General features: G+C 36.7%; 1 protein-coding gene across 2 annotated transcripts in view; it reads right to left on the bottom strand.

Moving 5' to 3' along the window:
- LOC105276339 (rap guanine nucleotide exchange factor 2) overlaps positions 1–20,509 on the bottom strand; it is a 144,343-nt gene that overhangs the window by 99,295 nt on the left and 24,539 nt on the right. Inside the window, exons 2-4 of one of the 2 annotated variants that reach the window (XM_026967873.1) lie at positions 12,166–12,653; positions 5,519–5,646; positions 226–309 (exon numbers count right to left, since the gene is read on the bottom strand). In XM_026967873.1, coding sequence (XP_026823674.1) covers positions 226–309; positions 5,519–5,646; positions 12,166–12,234 — 281 coding nt within the window. In that variant the 5' untranslated portion in view covers positions 12,235–12,653. Of the gene's footprint in view, positions 1–225; positions 310–5,518; positions 5,647–12,165; positions 12,654–20,509 lie in introns of those variants that run through there. The other variant, XM_011333864.3, reaches the window with a different exon arrangement.

The raw sequence follows: 20,509 nt of genomic DNA, 5'->3' as shown, positions 1-20,509 counted from the left end.
AGTCAAAATAACGCCAAGTAATTAAAACGTCTCCAGTTAAACGATCATGTATTAAGAGAAAGTTCATTGTCGTGCTTTCTCATGTTTTTCATATTGCAAAACAGATGGTAAGAGTCGGACGAGAACAAGAGATAAAATCGTTGTACATATGAATTAAAAGCTTATTCTTTTGTGAGATGAAAGTATCACCTCGTGATAAATTTCATGATAAATTCACAATCCTACCTTGAACGTGGCAGAAACATGGAGCCATCGATGAACACGGAACCAGAGAGAAGTATGTACCAACTCGTGGCAAGTTCACCGGTGCTGAAAATTACATTTTTCATATGTTTACTTCGATTCTCGATAAACATTTTCATGTTGCATTATACATGTTGCACTAACAAGGGGATTTCCGATTTTAATGACTTTTTTTAGCACTACCCTCTCACTAATGCTAGGAAAGCCATCATATATGCACCCTCATAGTGTCAGTATCATTTTGCATTGTTTTATGAAATAGAAGGACAAATTCCGCACCGTTCGAAGTTGATATTTGAAACATCAAACCGATTAGAGAAAGCGTCTTCGAGCGTTTGGACAAATGAGTCATCGATAGATTAAAACCTTTGACAAAAGCGATTTCCCAAGTAGGGAAATCATTTTTTCCTTTTTCATTAGCTAGCACGTTATCACTACCATTTTTAAATGTTTTACGAAATAGGACAAATTTAATCAGACATTTATGCCTTGGAGTAAGAATTTTGAAATAGAAACTTTTTGGGTAGGTGAAAAAATGCGACCCCACAGTTTTCTAAAGACGATTAGGACAAAATTTCCAGTATGAATAGAGCTCAGTGTGTACCCACACGCTAGTTGTACTCCGTCCTGGTGTCGTGTCGATTTTCGGTTTTCCCGTTCACTAACAGTTCAGTATGGTACACCGTGAAGTGTTACGAAAATTTTTTAAAGTTGCGCGTAATCTCAACGGTCATTTACACGCTGCAGCTGACGAGTACGAATTACTATTAACGGATATCGCGGATACTTACACCGTGTTTCACTATTTCGCGCTTTCTTGCTCAAGTACCTTGTTGAGTGTCATGGCGCGACTCGGTTACTGTGCTGGTGACGAACGATTAATTTCTATAATTAGGAACATTATAGAAACGCGTGAAATGCTTAATCACAAAGAAGAAGATGTTGGAGGTCACATAGACGATTTCATATCGCAAAACAGGCAAGGAAGAAGTAAGCAGTAATAGTAGTAGTATTAATAAAAAAATTCCGTAAAATTAAAAAATTAAATATAAGTGAGTTTTATTTTTTAATTTCGATATTTATTCCATAGGAGCAAACAACGTTACCATTGTAAATCTGCTTCCGCGAAGACAATGCACAGAGGAGGAGGAGGAGGAGGAAGAGGAAGAACTCGAGGCGGTACCTCGATGTAAGTTGCAAAATAACGAAAATCATTAAGTATTTAAAAAATCGGAGATTATTAAAATATAAAAATTTTATAGGATGACCCCGATGATTGGAGGAACCTCCGCGTCAAAACCAGCGCGACATTTCCCACATAATTATCTCTCCAGGTAAGGAAACATTGAAAAAAATACTTTATTAAGAGCTAACTTATGCGATATCTGCAAAATATAATAATAATAAATGGATATAATTCTATCTTAGATATTAGAGGAACACGAGATGTCTGAGCGGGAGAACGACGACAATGACGACGATGATGATTTCGCCATATTCACTCCGCATATGAAAACAAAATTATTTAAAATAAAGTAAACAGCGATTTAACTTTTTCTTGAGGAGTATTTTAACATAATAATATTTTCAGAATTAATTATTATTAATTATTAAGCTTTAACGAAATCCTCCGGATAATCAAGACGAGGCATGTAACTTCAATAAATTACTCTATCCGTAATTTCGCAGTATCTTTATTCATATGTACTCCCTCTAATTATATTTTCCTTTGAAAAATTTACAACACTAAACGTTTCTATATATATTCATCTTTCGCCTATCTCTTTAACTCTTAAAAATAATTCAACGTGAAAATTTCTTCATCCCGCATATATATTTACATATTCGTTGTATTCGTCCTTCGAGAATTTGAAACGTTTTACAAGCAACAATTAGACTCATTCCAATGGAGCATATCGTGTATAGTGAAGGAAATAGTAAAACAATGCAAAAGCCAAGTGATAGTGCAGAAAATCTTCCTGAATGTAAATCTATCTTGGAAATAAAAGAGAAAGACACATAAAATAATCAGAGAAAAAATTATCTAACAAACGCTTTGATACATTACAAGAAATTGTTCGAAACCGAAAATCTTCGAAAATCTTCTTAGCGATACACCATCTGATGAAATTTCGGCCTCTTCGATCGTGATGGGTGAAAAAATCTTTAAAGAAATTACTTTTATGTTGGAAGATAGAAAAGTAATAACGGATGAAAGTCTAATAGCTGCCGAAGAAAGTGGCGTCGATCATGAAGAAGAATATGAGAAGGTATGTTTTCTAATATTTTCTAGTATCTTCTAATAGTTTTTGCTAATATTTTCGGTATCTTCGTTTATTGAGTCAATGCAATTGCCATAGAAATAAAGGAACATAATGCTTATCGTTTATTAATAGTGTACAGACAAGCCTAACAGGTCGAGTTCAGAATTCGAACCAGAGGAAGTGCAACGATTTCATGATCAGGTTTCATTGAGTTATAAAAAAAAGACAGTTGTTTTAGAACAAATAAATCCTAAATGGACAATTAAAACATTGCAAAGAAAAGGCTGCAATCGCTTTAAAAAATGCAAGAATGCTGCGTGTATAAAAAGATGATATTAAGTGAGGTGGGACAACCATAGATAAATGAATATTTCCAAGCAGCAAGAAAATGCCTTGAATAGGTAAAATAGGTAAAATTATAATTATGGAAAATAGTTACCTATTTATTACGGAATTACAAAATTTGAGAATTATGAAATTCGAAAGTGTGTGTTGATAATGAACGTTTTCGGTTTTCAGGTGACAAAGAGAAAACCCTGCACGAGTGAGCGATCAGTGCACTTCTACTACTATCCGATTAGTTCACCTTCTTTGCTAACAGTGCTTAAGTCAAACGATTCAAAAAGAAATACAGGATCAGGTAGAGAAAAATAACAAGATTCATGAGTGGTAGAGAACGTATCTACCGACAAATAAAAAATTTTATTAAACGGTACAAAATGCAACTTTGTTAAGGAAATAGAGAAAGACAGGTACTCAAGAAAATGTATCAAAAATGTGATACATTTGCTAATATTATATCAATAGAGCAGTTTTATCTTTGACACGTTTCGTGCCGAGCCAGTTTTATGTGATTTGTTTTCCAGACCACGTGGGTCACCGATGTGACCCACGTAGTATGTTTATTATATTTGTTAAATTGTGTTCCATAATGGTTACAAAATTACAAAAATTATTATTGTAATGAGAAAGGCCTAATGTACAAAAATGCAATGCAGAACAAAGCAAATACTTTTAATAAAAATTTATTTACAAAAGTGTAAAGAGATAAATTACAGAGACAAATCTTTATATTTTTACATATAAGTTAGAAAAGTTAGAAAGTAAAGTTATTTTTTTCATATCTGTGTGACTTCGTATTATTTCGTATTTTTTGAATTTCTAAATAGTAAATCTAAATATTAATATTAAAAGATTTGTATATCAGAAAATATATTATAGATTATAGATTATATATTATAGATTAGATTATTACATTAGATTAGATCTTTATTTCATACACTATACATTTAATGAATAAAAATGAGTACTTGTTTTAACAACAATGGATCGAACAATATCAAATGATAATTTTGTAATGAAGCACGAAAACAAAAATTATAATAATATTCGATATCTCAAATCGAAAGTAATTACAGCGCTGCACTGTATGGATCATCGATGACCCACGATACCAATATTGTAATATACATCATTATTGTGTACTGAAAGATAATGTCATGAAGCATTTCATGATTTTAGTTCTTGTTATAAGTTATAACTAATAACCAAAATATCAAATGGCTTGATATTATCAATATCAATATTATAATTGTCACCTCAAGAATGTAATATAATTATACCATTATAATCTTCGATTTTAAAATATGAATATAAATATAAATATTCGAACCCGCAATTTCCGCCGTACTAACTTTGGCTGCAATGCGTTTTTGTGAATCGGCACATAACGAACATAGAAAACTTTAAACTAATTTTTCTAGCAAATACTTGAGAGGCATGCATCGAATAGCTTTACCTATCATTAGTGAGAGGGTAATGCTATGACATATATCAAATTCGTTGAAATTGAAAAGGAAAAATTCTGATAATAAACCCCTATTTCTGGAGAATACTTGTAATACACTGCAAATAGATAATAATATAACAAAAATGAAATAGTTTATTGCGCATGCATTATTCACTATTAAAAAGTATTTTTCTTCAATCATTTAGTTCTTTGAGATAAGTGATTATCTTAGAGACATCTATGATCGTAGCTATAAGCTTCTACAACTTCTAGATTGCGAATAAACCGATAAGAAAATTCGCAGCATTAGCAGCTTGCCGATAAAGAAGATTTCTGCTGTAGTAAAATTACCTACGGAAGGTACACATACCGTCTTGTCGTAACGAATATTGTATATGATGCAATAAAGAAAATTAATAATTTTTATATGAAATAAAATCGCACACATGCAGAACACGACATAAAATACAGACACGGTAAAAATAAAAGCTCATTTATAAAAACTTACTTTATCCGTGTTCAATTGAATTCATCATTCTTGAATCTTTCTTTTTTCAATAATCTCCTTTTGATAATCAAATAACTTAGATTTCTTCTTATCAGAATATACTTTACTTTTCTCAAGCTGTGCAAATATTTATCTATCTACGGTACAATTTTGCAGAAAAAATATCACTCTATGATGTTAAAATGACATAAACTTTTTTCTGAATATAAAACTGGCTTGTATTATTTGTTAACCTTTAGCTTCCGACACTTTCAATTTTCACGAGCTTCCCACACGATAGCATCCCGTTTGCCCACATCCCGATTTACCACAGGCCAATGAAATTGCTTAGTTTGGTTGGGTTATATTAAATTTGACTAATTTTATGGGCTGTGTCCAATTGCAACATGATCAATCGACACCCGCACTGGGACAGGCTACCTCACATCGAACATTTAATTAATAATATAAGAAAAAAATTCAACTGATTTTAAGTTTTTCCATCGATACGCCACACATCAACGAATATGTCTATGCAGAGGAAACTTTGAAAAAGAAAGTAGTTTGTAAAATATTTGTGAAAAAAGTTACATTCAAAAATCGTGAATTACTTTATTTTACTTCAGGGGTTTCAGGCATCCCTGTATAGAAAACCAGGGTTAATATGTGGTCTAATATCTTCGTCAACATAAAAAAAGATAAAAAAGCAAATTTATGTTGCAGTACGATACTTACTAGTAGAGAACATGATTAGCATGGTGTCTCTCGTAGCGCACAATCTTGCAAAGTCCGCGAAGAACAGAATCTCTGCACGGACGCAACGCCTCCAGACCCAGTAGGCCATAATATATGATCTGCAGGTCCTGAAACAGCGGGAAACGACTAATATGATTGATGCTGGGTCGCCGGATCGCGGGACAGAATTACGCGCATGTATTTCCTAATTGGAGCATCGCGAATATTAACTTTAGCTCGCGCGCGACAGCAAATTGCAACCGCGATCGGGAGCGAGCTAAAGCAATCGTCACGAACCTAATCCACCTTGTTATTACGCGGTACGATCTACTTATTGATGTAGGACATGCGACAGAAATCATTGACCGGAAAATTAATAGCATAAAATCTAGATAATGTCAATAGAGGAAAAAGCACTGCGATGCATCAAAGACCGCAAATATTATCATATTCAAGAAGAAATTTTACTGACTGCGAACTTGAATATACATAATTTATAAATCATTACGCAAAATGTGCCGTTTTTTCAATCGATAGCTTTCGTAATATTTTCGCAGTTTTCTGCACCACTATGTTTCTCTTATTTTCCTCTAAAATGAAAAATTCTAAGTAAAATAACGCCGTTTACTTCGAGGATACATTCTCTTTATAACAATGATTACGTTATTTGAATTTAAGCACGCAGTAGCTGAAAAATGTTTTTTCTTTGTCAACGTCAGTCGTGTCTAGAATCGCTTCAGGTATCAGACACTCAAGTTACGGCCTAAAGTCACGCGACAGCTTGTGCCTATATATTAGGAGTGTGATTTAGTTTTGAGGGTTTTGCAACAGATGGCTGTAGTGTCAGTTTGTTCCAATAGCTGTTTCCGATAACTGTTGTTTCTTACAGTCTTGACATTATCCATGACATTTAGTAGCATTATAGCAATAGATGCAATAACAGTCCTGTTTATATCATCGTAAAAATGCAACTTCCGAAAGCTCTTTAGCATTTTCGACATGCGTTGCTTTTGTTTTTTAATCAAAACAAAACTGCCGCTGACGGTTATAGAATTCTTGTGGAAACTTATAGTGATTCTGCCCCATCAATTAAGACGTGTGAATACTGGTTTGGACGCTTTAAAAGTGGTCATACTGATGTGAAGGACAAAGAACGCTCGGGACAACCAAGAAAGCTTGAAAATGCAGATTTGCAAGCATTATTGCACGAAAATCCAACAGAATCCACTTCAGAACTTGCCAGAGCATTAAATGTTGATCGTACAACAGTTACGAAACATTTACATGAAATGGGAAAAATTCAGAAAGAAGGGAAATGGGTTCGACATGAATTATCGGAAAGTGCCATTGCGAACCATTTCGTTGATCGCCAGGCAAAAAAAGAAGAGTCTTTTGTCTCGGATTGTTACTGGGGATGAAAAGTGGATCTATTTTGATAATCGGAAACGCAGAAAATCATGGGTGGATCCAGGCGATCCATCAACATCCACTCCGAGACGCAATATTCACGGTTCAAAAGTAATGCTCTGTATTTGGTGGGATAGTGTACCATGAGCTGTTAAATCCGCATGAGACTGTCACGGCTGATCGTTATCGACACCAATTGTACAAGTTGAAGCAAGCATTGGACCAAAAACGACCACCAATTGCGAGTAAAGGACGGAAAGTGATTCTTCTTCGTGACAAGGCTCGACCTGACGTTGCGTTATCAGTGAAAGAAACACTATTAGAGCTCGAATGGCAAGTCTTACCGCACCCCGCGTATTCTCCGGACATTGCTGCATGCGATTATTATTTGTTCCGGTCGATGCAACACGCTTTAGAGGATACACACTTTGATAATTTGGAAGAAGTGCGAAAATTCGTCGACGAATGGATCAACTGAAAAGAAGAGTGATTTTATCGTGGTGGAATCGATCTCTTGCCAGAAAGATGGGAAACAGTTATAGAAAACGAAGGAAAATATTTTGATTAAGGTATTCATTCATTATCATATTTAAATACATGCGTTTTTGAGCAAAAAAACCCTCAAAACTAAATCACACCCCTAATATTATTGATTGAATCGCGCAGTAACGCTCGTGTTCACACGTGGCGACTTTGATCGAATACTAAATTATCGGCCCAAATCTAATTACTCGCGAGTCATCCCCCTTGCACAAGGTTGCCGGGCATCGTGGCGACGCCCGTAGCATAATTTCACGCTAGATCACTGATCGAACTACCCTGTCTATCTATCTATCTATCCCGGCAGGCGAGCGTGCGTTTGCAACCCTCAAACTCTCCTCGGCGCCGTTTCGTCTGGGTTGTTTGCATACGCCAACCGCAATCAACGTCGTAACACACGAACGTTTTATGACGCACAGATCGACCGAACTGAACCAAACTGCAATCGCTTCTGCAGGCGCACTGCAATACTAATTCCGCTCTCGTGCAGATTCCGAAAATGCCGTGATAATTACGTTCCTCGGCGTTGTAATGTTTGCGAAATTAAATTTTACCTGAGCAATGATTAACAAATTAAACAAATTCTTGTTTTATTCTTCTTGCAATATACGCGCGAATTGATAAGCCATTTAAATTAAATTTATATAATAAATTGTGTATAAGCTAGTAAATCATTTAATGTATAAATAGATAAATCTTTCCATGCATAATTCATTTCAATTATAAATTGTTTTAGATGCATTTTTAATAAGTTGTCTCAATTTATACGTGAACGTTTCAGCGATTTACGACCGAGCCTTCAATTTCTCTTTAAGGCTCATAATTTTGACTGCATACGGAACTGCTGCGTATCGCTCTCTGCAAGGGGATCCGACGGGATTCGTAAGGCCGGAATTAAAAGCATCCAGATGTGGCACATCATAGCGAGACAAACGTCCGGGAGTCCAAACGAGATTATAAATATGCGAGCGTGTGTATGGCTATCTGAAAAACGCCGTTTGGTGCATCTGAACTGCAGCTTCGCACGCAGAAGAAGGGAGCTCGTTCGACTTTGCCAACTCGTGCGATCTCGGGCTCTTTTCTTCCTTTTTCGCACGAAAAGTGGAGCGAACACCGGGTGACCTTCGCGTATAGATCGTATGAAGCGCTCGTGTCTCGTACGGTTTTAAAGAGGATCCACGAGCGACTCGTAGATGCAAATCTGAATTATCACCGTGGCCGAAAGCCGAGAGAATTACCATCGTTCCTCGTTTCACGTGGCAAAGTCTCGGCTCTTGTGCTCGTAGCTCACGAGGCAACGCCGCTGTTACACGTCATTGTCGTACAACCAGGGAGTATTATCTTCAAAAGTCTCGCGTTATGCACAGCAGCGTCACGAGAAAATGATATCGCGCGGACTAACGCAAGCTACTAAATCTTATCTACATTTTTTCGTTGCACGAGATGTTTTCCAGGCTATAAATTTTCAGCAAGTTCTCTCGGCGCACGAGCGTAGAGAGAAAGACAGGAAGATAAAGCATTACTCGAATGTAACAACTGGTTTATCATATCATTAACACAAATGCAGGACACTCGCTGAGAAATAAACAATTAAGTATAATGGAGAAACAATATTTGACATCGTAATTTTGGTCGCGTCTATTTATTTCAAAATTACTCTTGGCTGTAACGACATCGTTTGCAAACATCGATAACATTAAACAATATGCTAAAACAAACCCGAATGAAATTCAACGAAAATTCGAAGAAGAATCTTTCCTCGATCTCGGAAGAGAGAAACGTTGATCGAATCGATTAATCGATTAATTATTGTGGATATATAAGGACTATTGCAAACCAAGGGAGCTCAGTATCGGAGTTCATTGTCAGTCCTGATGATGCGGACTGCAATGTCTGCGAAACGTCGGCACCAAGCTGTCATGGAACGCGGTATCTATCCGGAAGCTATCAGTACTGACGTAAATATGCTATTGGGTTGGCCAAAAAGTAATTGCGTTTTTTTCCAATAGATGGACATACATGTCTTCAAATGTAACTAACTTCATTCTAAACCGCAAATTCATTATGTAGATTAACAACTCACAGTTCAAGCTTGTTTTAGAAAAAGAAAGTACACGATTTCGTTAACAATTGTTTGTTTGCCGTCGATTTCAAAATGGAAAATCAAAAAGAACATTTTCCTCATATTTTCTTTTATTACTTCCGAAAAGAGAAAAACGCTGTGCAAGCTCATCAAAAGTTATGTCATGTATATGGCGAAGATGCTTTAAAACTGCGGCAGTGTCAAAATTCGTTTACCAAATTTCGATCTGCAGATTTTAATGTGAAAGATGCACCACGCTCAGGAAGGCCAATCGAAATTGATGACGACAAAATAAAGGCACTGATCGATTCGAATCGGCGTTTAACGACACGAGAGATTGCTGAGAATCTTAACGTATCGAAATCGAGTGTTGAAAACCATTTAAAACGACTTGGATACATTAGTAAGCTCGATATTTGGGTACCACATGAGCTGAAAGAAATTCATCTCACTAAGCGTATTGACATCTGCGATTCTCTTTTGAAACGTGAGGAAAATGATCGATTTTTGAAACGTATGATAACAGGCGACGAAAAATGGATCGTCTACAACAACGTCAAACGAAAAAGATCGTGGAGCAAGCGTGATGAGCCTGCTCAAAGCACTTGAAAAGCAGATATTCGCCAAAGAAAGATTATGCTGTCAGTCTGGTGGGACTTTAAAGGTATTGTGTATTTTGAGCTGCTTGCAAGGAATCAAACCATTCATTCAGACGTATACTGTCGTCAACTGGATAAATTAAATGATGCCATCAAACAGAAACGTCGAGAATTGGTGAATCGCAAAGGTGTTGCGTTTCACCATGATAACGCTAGACCAAGTACAAGTTTGGCCACTCGTGAAAAATTGTTGCAGCTTGGATGGGATGTGTTACCATGATGTTACCACATCCACCATATCCGCCAAACCTGGCACCATCAGATTACCATTTGTTTCGTTCTTTGCAAAACGCCTTGAATGGTAAAACCTTGACTGCTGATGAGGATATCAAATCGTTGTTGGAATTGTTTTTTGCTGAAAAAGATAAGAACTTTTTGAGCGCGGAATCATGAAGTTGCCTGAAAAATGGCAAAAGATAATTAAACAAAATGGACAATATATTGTTTAATAAAGTTTTTGTTTCCCATGAAAAATTCGCCTTTTATTTATATAAAAAAAACGCAATTACTTTTTGGCCAATCCAATATTATAAAAAACATCTGACATAAAATTTTTTAAAAATAACAGAAAATAAGTTGCTTCAACTCCGGAGATTCAGTTCCGTGTTTAAAAATAACGAAGAAGGATTATATATACATATCGAGTAAGCCAACGATGGAGGAGAGACGTAACTGGCGAAGAATCTCCTCAGATCATTAACGATGGCGTAACATACTGTCGAAACTCGTTAGGAGAAGCCGAAAGTATATTGACCGCCACCACGGCATATCGTCACGATGATGCAGAGCGTAAGCAAGACGGGTCATTGATTTCCGCATTCTTATCGAGGAAAGTTAGGGCTCGGGAATGATAATCCAGGAATACACATACAAAAAGCACGATCTTGTACCAAGAAACGCTATATATGGCTAAACCTATTTCTGCGTTCACGCGTTCGGAAAAAAAAATGGAAAATGTTCTCAGGAGTGGGAAATGTTCCCGATCTCGTAATTAACGAGAGTGTTCTTTCTCTTTGTATTTCAATATTCACACGCGTACGGATCCGAGATGTTGCTCGATCCTCTGTGGTGCAAACGATATTACTGTTATACTTTCTAAGTCTAGTATCTGTCTACAAGATCTACGATGCACGCGTTTCTTCGCAGACACGCCTTCACACACCGTTGATGCGTTTCTCTTCGTATTGCCGATTTATACCAAGTACAATGTCGCGAAACAGCCAACGGTTTCTCTTGGTCTACTCGTTACATTTGGAAAATAAAATGCAACTTGCGCGCGCGTAATAAATCAAATATTATGAATAATAAATTCGAATGTTATCGAATAAAATTCTGGAATTCAACGTTCCATGTTTCTTATTATTTATCAATCAGTGCGGAATAGTTAATATGAGATTTGTATCGTTTGTACGAAAGACGTTATCTCGATTACGTAAAAGCAACAGAAGGTTGCTAACCATTTCGAAAGTGCAGATAGCATGCCGACGATGTCCTTTAACCTTTTCACCGTTGTGTGTGCTTGTGAATGTACGTGTTTACCGAGTTTGGATAATCGTGCGACCATGCAGCTTGACACACACTTATAGTTCTGCAGTAGATATATTACATAAATACCGTATGAGTGAATTGAACGCTTGTATAAATTACTTGTGAAACTGAACACGTTTTTCTTTAGTTGATCGACTCAAAGAAACTTCAACATAGCTACATCAGCTAACGTCTTCCAAGTAATCTCACCACAACAATTCCTTTTAACAATTATATTCATGACGTAAATTATTATGGCAAGCATTTATTCGTGTATAAAAATCTTATTTATAGCCAATTTGTTATTTTCCAATATTTGGAAAATAACGGAATACACACGTTCATGTGAAAATTATTTGAACATTTTTCAAAATTTCTGAACAAATTTTCAAACTGGAGCACGCGTAAAACATTGATTAATGTTTACTCACCTGGAGGGTTCGCCTTTCTGGATCGCGGCAAAGAGCCCGAACGAAATGTGGATCCAAATAGTCCGTCATAATAGCCTGTAAGACTATTCCACGGTCCTTTCTCTAACAGTTCCCGCGCAGTTCCGCGTCTTGATGAAACTCTCGTTTCTGAACATCGCCACCGCTCCCGATTGAAAAGGCGATGATCGATTTTCAGCGATGTACGCGCGCTATCTCGTTTGCCATTTACAAAGTGCGCCGTCCTATTTTATCAGTTTTCATAACGCGTTGCATTTTTCTCGCAAAAGTCTCTGATCTTCGATCTCACTTCAAATCTCACTGATCGCATTACGCGTGACACATTCCCAAATTTCGAGTCACGGAAGGCGTTGCATCGCGTTTCGCGCATGAAATGTCTCCGCGGAAAGATATTTCGACGGATTTTCAGCACATCTCGTGAGCACTTCGTCTTTCCCAATTTTTCACTCTCGACGTTCGTATGTGGAATTCTGCAACAGAGGTAAATAAGGAACATAAATAAGAGTATTAACTTTACAGCTTTTCGCGTCTAAAGTTTTATATAATTCTTATATAATTTATTGGATTGTAACATATATTCATATACCATTTTTTAAATGTTTTTAAATATATTATTATATTTAAAAAAACTTAATATATAAAATTATACATATATAAATAAACAGAGCTTTTATCTCACCACTCATAAGAACATATAATATTAATGATGTTTTACACTATTACAGATATTATATTTTGTGTCATATACGCTATGCAAGTCTTTTAGAAATTAGTTTCTGCGGACACTTTCGTGAAAAAAGCGATTAACGAGCTTTCCTCGTAGCAAAAAGCGAGCACGGTCATCATTCCCACACGGACTCGAATTTCTCAATGGCGACAAAAGTACCGTTACAAATCGCAAGACATGTAGGTCGGATTATAAACGTCACGAATCGGAAGTCCCTCGTTAAGGTGCACCTGCAGATGTAACACGTATCGACCAAACTGGAAACGTCAGCATGCTGACCTTTAACTTCAGGGTCAGAAAGATCAGTGAAAATTACGCGTTCTTGCACAGTACCCGGAATACTATGCTTTGTGAATTAATAATTTTAGTTCAACAAACCCCTGTTAAGTACAGTAGATTCTTGTGTAACTCAGATTCGTACAACGAGAAAATTGCGGCAATACAACGTGGCATGCGTATACAACGAAACAGATGCATATACATATATTGGTGCATATGTATTGGTTTGACTGAAAAATCCGCGCAGAATTTTTAGAAAAATTAAATTTTGCGGAACTTAACTCAAAAGTTGCGCAAATATTTATATTTCTGCAATATGCAAATTTTTATGATACGTAGCGAAAGTAAATTTCTCTTTATAATAACCAAGATAATTTAAATAAACAATATAAGATATATAATGCTAATATACAAAATTTATTTGAATATAAATAATAATCCTGTTACATCAAAAAGAGCAAAAGGAAAGCGAAAGAATTATGTAAAACAAATTATTGCGTGTTTCACGCTCGTAAGGAGCGTCTGTCGAACGATGAACTTTGTTTGAATAGACAATAGCGAATAAAAATCGTGTGATACGAAAGAGAAGCTAAGGCTGACACTATCTTCAATTCCTGAAATCGTCCTCCGACCTTGGATAAGTAACGTCACGCGAGGCACGTACCTTAACTACCTTGAGAGCGGTAACTCGAGGTCGTGCAAGTACTTAGGCGCTGCGAACAACATCCACATCTGCCCGACAAGGCATTTTAGAGGCTCTTGATCCTCAAGGAACGGGACAACGTTAAGTCTCGCTTCCATTGGAAATTGTGGCGCCCGGGTATTTATATTTGATTATTGATAAAACAACGTTTAATTTCAAATTTATGTCTCACATATACATTATTCGCAGAATATTCTCCATTATAGTTATCAGTTTCGGCTACAAATTTTGCTCAACTAATTAAGGGGGGAGCCTACTTTAGAACGCTGAAAATAAGGTATATTTTACGAATTGTTTTTGGAGAAACTATACAGCGGATCATTATAAAACTTTGATGCATTTATTAGTACATGTTTAAAGATAAAAAAAATTATTTTTTTATTTGAATATATCGCTTGTAGAGGTCGTCCTGGAGAAATCTTAGTGCAGCCGCGTCGCCGGCATTGCAAATTGGTGAGCATTCTCCTGCCTCCAAATTTCGTCTAAACTGAAAAATTGAAATATGTTCTCGTTATTTATGAATTCCCATCGTCGATGAACCAAAGAGAGAAGAAAAAAGTTGAAAAGTGCCAAAATGGTCGAGCTTAGAACACAAAAGTACGATTTTTAGGCAAAGTTTTTGAACTTTTTCATGCAAAAATAATTGTTTAACTTAATGTTTTTATGAATATTAAAGGTTCATCGACGATGGGAATTCATAAATAACGAGAAAATATTTCAATTTTTCAGTTTGTATGAAATTTGGAGGCAGGAGAATGCTCACCAATTTACAATGCCGGCTGCACTAAGATGCCTCCAGGACGACCTCTACAGGCGATATGTTCAAATAAAAAAATAATTTTTTTATCTTTAAACATGTACTAATAAATGCATCAAAGTTTTATAATGATCCGCTGTATAGTTTCTCCAAAACAATTCGTAAAATTATACCTTATTTTCAACGTTCTAAAGCAGGCTCCCCCCTTAAAGCTAACTGTGCGTCTCGTTTCCCCTCGTTTTGTTCTTATTATCCAAGCATCTTATTATTCCAAATATCTTTTATAATTAAATTTAATTTGATTTAAAACATTATGCATATTATATATTAAATAAAATTAGAAATTTTACACGTTGCAAGCAACACGTGAAATTAATCAAACGCAATTTTCCATTAATTATAATACATACATAATTATTTGATAATTCCACTCATGAGGAATTATCTCTGATGAATACATAAGACATCCCGTGCTTTAAGTTTCTATGTAAATAGCCTTGATTCGTTCAAAGGGAGAAGATAATTTTAGACGCGTGGACTAGCGACTTTAAATTGATTAAGAACAAGTGGGATTTCGCTTCTTGATTGAAAGAGGTGAAAATAACTCCGAACGCGGACAAGACACCGATCGATCACGACCTCGAACATATCGAATCGCATCCTGACGTTTCGCACATCTTAATCCGCCTACAATCTTAACTAAAAGAAAACAACTTCATAACCGCACCGCCAAAATATTCACATCGATACTTATGCATAATTTCTCTGTCGCCGATCGATCCTACCGTGCGAGAATATCCTCCCCGCATTAACCTATTACCTATCAGGACGGTTCAAGGCTTCCGAGACATTTTAATTATGCATACATGCAAGAGAGAAATTTCGAGAGCTGAAATTAACAAGAGTAACGAGAGCTATAAAATTTACACAACATTTCAAAATGCGACGTTTACTAAACTGATAATTAAATGATCGTCTCTTCGTTTTGAATAACAATGTCAGAATAATGTTTCGGATAATGTCAGAAGCATTTCCACAATCCGATAAATTCCGAATCGCGCTAAATGCACATTCGAGATAAATTTCTCTCATAGAAATCATCATTTTGAATCGTGAGCGAGCTGGAATTTGTTTGCGAATTTCCGTTTTGCATAAGCTTGGGCGCAGTCGAGTGTTCGGCCGGAGGAAGGTAATCTATTAGGGATAAAAGCTGTAGAACAAGCAAAGGAACGTCTCGAAGAAGGCACGGCGAAGCACGGCGAGGTGGAGTACGAAGAAGAAGAGCTGAGCTCTTCGTCGGCCTTGCGGATCGTTTCTGTTTAGCTTCGTGCTACTCGTTTTTTCCCTCTTCGTCGTCGTCGTTGTCATCTTTTTCTTCTTCTTTTCCCGGGCTTGAGGCCCGCGACCGGCTCTTTCTTTCTCCCCTCCGTAAAAGAAACTCGCTGAATCGGCGTCTCGTTCGCAACTCGCGCCTATACGCTACGAAGCGCATAAACGCCGCTGCTAAACAAAACGCGGGGGAGAGCATGCGGGTGCGTGTATCAATTTATTAATCACGCTCGATCGTTGACCGCCTCTCGAGAACCCCATGTAACAATTCGTAATTGATACAGGATGGACTGGATTTACCGCCGCATTGAACAGCCGCGAATCCGTAACGAGTCATTGTCGATGCCCTGCGAGTGTGGCTTCGCATGTAGGTCAATCGTTGAACTCGAAACTGTTACAATACGCTTATCGTCGACCTGTAAAAGTGTATAGCTGATAATAACGCGGGCGTGGCGCAAATGGTGAATAGCAGATGCCGCGATGCAACATTAGGCCGATATATTCGGTTCGAACAGCGAACAGATGATGATTCATCGACGCGAGTCATCATTGTGACACTAACTTGATGGCGTTTTAAGTAATTTCGAGAAAAATTGCGACCTTATCAAAATTACAGCATAATTTGCGATGACATTCTGACGCAAAACGGAATCGTAAAATTTCATTTTCGATACTGTTACAGAGTGACATGATATGATCGCTCATGTTGTAGGCTTGAGTGTTGCGACAGATAATTTTGCAATTCGCGAGGAAAAATAATTTTTAAATTTGTATTCATACAGATTACGTCGCGGTCTGCTTGCAGTATCGTGTTTTCCTAGACAACGCGGTGGTCTAAGAGTCAAATCTGTCTTCGGCAACGCACGTAAACGACTCATCGATAAAAATATCCTCGGTATATGGGGCAGTTCGTAAAGCCGCCCTGCTATGTGAAATGAGACCTACCGGGTAAATACATCGGCTTCTAATATCGGATACTCGGTTTACGTAATTACGTCTGCATTTCGGTCAAGTTATACATGGCTGTAAACCGCACAATAATAAAACAGCAACAACTTCAAATGTTTTGTTCGATAAAGATAAATCAAATACGTCAATGTTTTATTAAAATTATAATCGAATGAAATCCTCTTAAAATTCTGGTATGCACTCCGAGCTCTCAATCTAAAATATGTTGAGCTCAAAATAAATAAAGAGAAAATATGTCTATTCATATCAAACGATAAGGAAGACACTCTATTTCAATTTCTTATTAAAATCTCTTTAAATATACATGTCACCAATTTTATTGTAAAATAACTTATTACGCTGATAAAGATAAATCCCTATTTTTATTTCGCTATACTCCTTCTTTGCTTGCCTAATTTTTTGCCGTTAATTAAATGTTAAATGTAAATAATATTTAAACGATCAAACAATTTCTTGCTATTGTTATCAGACAATTAATTAATTCTTTATTGAAATTGGTAATAAAATGATTATCAAGCAAATAATTTTCACTGCGGAAGGATGCATTTGTATCTTCCTCGTGTGTTTAGCGATAACTGTATTATTTGTTTAATGCGAGCGAATAAAACGTAACGTACTGCCGTATTGCGTGCTAAATGTGCGATGAGAATGCAGACTCGCCGGCACGCCGCTGTAAAACCGCTGCAAAAGCTGCACGCCACGGTAAGATATTCGAGGTAATCCGAACCGCTGATCGCCGAGAGGACTGTGCGGATTCACCGTACGTAAGCGTAAACCTACCGTGACCATCGCGAAACAAATGCGTAAGCACTGCAGGTGGAAGCGTTACAGAAATGGAACGGGAACCGGGGAATAAAGCACGCTTACCGTTGCTTAGAAAGTGCACCGAGTGAAAACTCAGGACTAGGGAACTAAAAATGCATCTTCCAAATCATTACAAAAATTAATAAAAAAAGAGTTATCCATTATGTACATTTTTCTAACAAAACAAAAAAATAAAATCAATGTTACATCGAATAAGCCATTATTTTAATCATGTGAAACATATTTTTCGTTACATTAGTCTTCATCGCGTTACTTATTATTATTATTATTATCATCTTCAATAAATTCCGTATCATATTTCATTAAAGAACACCTGCGACAAATCGAGGGAAGTGAATAGTACGATTTAGAAAAACCAGATTTCGATGTTACAATTTTTCAAGCATCAATCCTGCGAATCGGTCGTCATCCACATTATGATCCATATTCCATCAAGTCTGAAACCATGCGATCGGAGTGGAACACATGGTGTTTACTGCCCGTTTGTCAACCATGCTCCGAGCATTCAGTGTACGGGTTAGATTGAATCCAGAGATGCTGACGATGATATTTCGGACAGTGCACGTATCACAAAGGGTCGTCTGTTAAAAGCGCGACACGCTACTGCATACGCCCTTCATCTCGCGCGCCAGCACGCCCAATATGTTTCTCTCTTTGACAGCTTCATGCAACACAAGGCACACAGGAACATAAATGCCAGATAACTACGGATCAGAGGTGACGTATTTGGTGTCTCCATGTTCGTTTGTAACGTAAAACGATCGATTACAATTTATATAGCTGCTTTTAAACGACCTTCTTTTCCAGTTTTCCTATCATTGCATGTCCTATCGATCTTGGCTCCGTTCTCATTGACATCGTTCGCAAAAGACGCTATCAAAAGGATTATCGACCTTATGAGGTTCTACTTAGAATGATATAACAGCTATCGAACATTCTTGGACTAAATTTCACGAAAGATCTTTGGACTAGTAGCAAAACCTCTGTTATTGATCGCACATGCATATTTTTCTCTTTAATCATTGCAATTATTGTATGTATATATTCGACAAACGTGTACATCATCTATGCACAACAACTGTTAAAAAATATTATGCAAGCAAATATAATATAATATATAATATTTAATATTTATAATATAAAATTAAAAATTAAGAAGAGAGAGAGACTGCAAATATGTAATCCATGTTGCCAATATAACAGCTCAATGAAAAGATAACATGCTACTCATTATCTTAATAGCAATTTTAGTCACATTTAAAATCATGGATACACGTTTTCATAATTTATTAATATATAATTCATAATTTATTAATGTGTGAAAAGATAATAAAATCCATTATAATTAATATAATGTATATAAAAATGCAATTAACGTATTAAATTAGGACATTTTACGAAATTATATGTGCCGTGTGTTTAAGGGGGGAGCCTGCTTTAGAACGTTGAAAATAAGGTATAATTTTACGAATGTTTTTGGAGAAACTATACAGCGGATCATTATAAAACTTTGATGCATTTATTAGTACATGTTTAAAGATAAAAAAATTATTTTTTTATTTGAACATATCGCCTGTAGAGGTCGTCCTGGAGGCATCTTAGTGCAGCCGGCATTGTAAATTGGTGAGCATTCTCCTGCCTCCAAATTTCATCCAAACTGAAAAATTGAAATATTTTCTTGTTATTTATGAATTCCCATCGTCGATGAACCTTTAATATTCATAAAAACATTAAGTTAAACAATTATTTTTGCATGAAAAAGTTCAAAAACTTTGCCTAAAAATCGTACTTTTGTGTTCTAAGCTCGACTATTTTGGCACTTTTCAACTTTTTTCTTCTCTCTTTGGTTCATCGACGATGGGAATTCATAAATAACGAGAACATATTTCAATTTTTCAGTTTAGACGAAATTTGGAGGCAGGAGAATGCTCACCAATTTGCAATGCCGGCGACGCGGCTGCACTAAGATTTCTCCAGGACGACCTCTACAAGCGATATATCCAAATCAAAAAATAATTTTTTTTATCTTTAAACATGTACTAATAAATGCATCAAAGTTTTATAATGATCCGCTGTATAGTTTCTCCAAAAACAATTCGTAAAATATACCTTATTTTCAGCGTTCTAAAGCAGGCTCCCCCCTTAAGTAACCATAAATCGTGCTCAAATACCGTATTATAACGAGAAATCGATAGGCATAGCGCGTAGATCGCGACTCTGGCAAATGAGATACAGCACGTTTGACTTTTTTTCACCACACTTTAATGAGGCTATCGAACGTCTTCGATAGATCAGTACCAATGCTCAGCCTCTCCGACGATCCTTGGCCTACTCTCGCACGTTCGTGCTGTCGTCAACATTATTACATCCGCGCTACCGTTACCATTAACGCCGCTAACATACCCCACGAAGCGATTAGAAACGCGATGGTGCGACCTACGCCGTCATAATGCGTGTACATCCTCATTAAATGCGGCCGGATCGTCCCCCGCTCGCTTATCTACGCGCTTTTTTATATAACATTCTATTAATTCGACTTTGCCCGCCCTCGCGCTCGATCCGCAACGAACTCGCGCGCTACAGCAGCGAGGCAAACTGCTTCGTGAACGCAAGTGTCTCAAGTGGACGCAACAGCAAAAACGCGCGAACCACGCTCAAATGTTGCGATTCTGCCAACGGAATCAAAGGAGAAAAGCAATTATTATCGAGATTACTGATCACACAATTATATTCGATT

Source organism: Ooceraea biroi, chromosome 2 (assembly GCF_003672135.1).
Source record: "Ooceraea biroi isolate clonal line C1 chromosome 2, Obir_v5.4, whole genome shotgun sequence".
In the NCBI taxonomy this organism is placed as follows: domain Eukaryota; kingdom Metazoa; phylum Arthropoda; class Insecta; order Hymenoptera; family Formicidae; genus Ooceraea; species Ooceraea biroi.
Note: the sequence above shows the minus strand (reverse complement) of the source record. Positions and strands in the feature narration are given on the sequence as shown.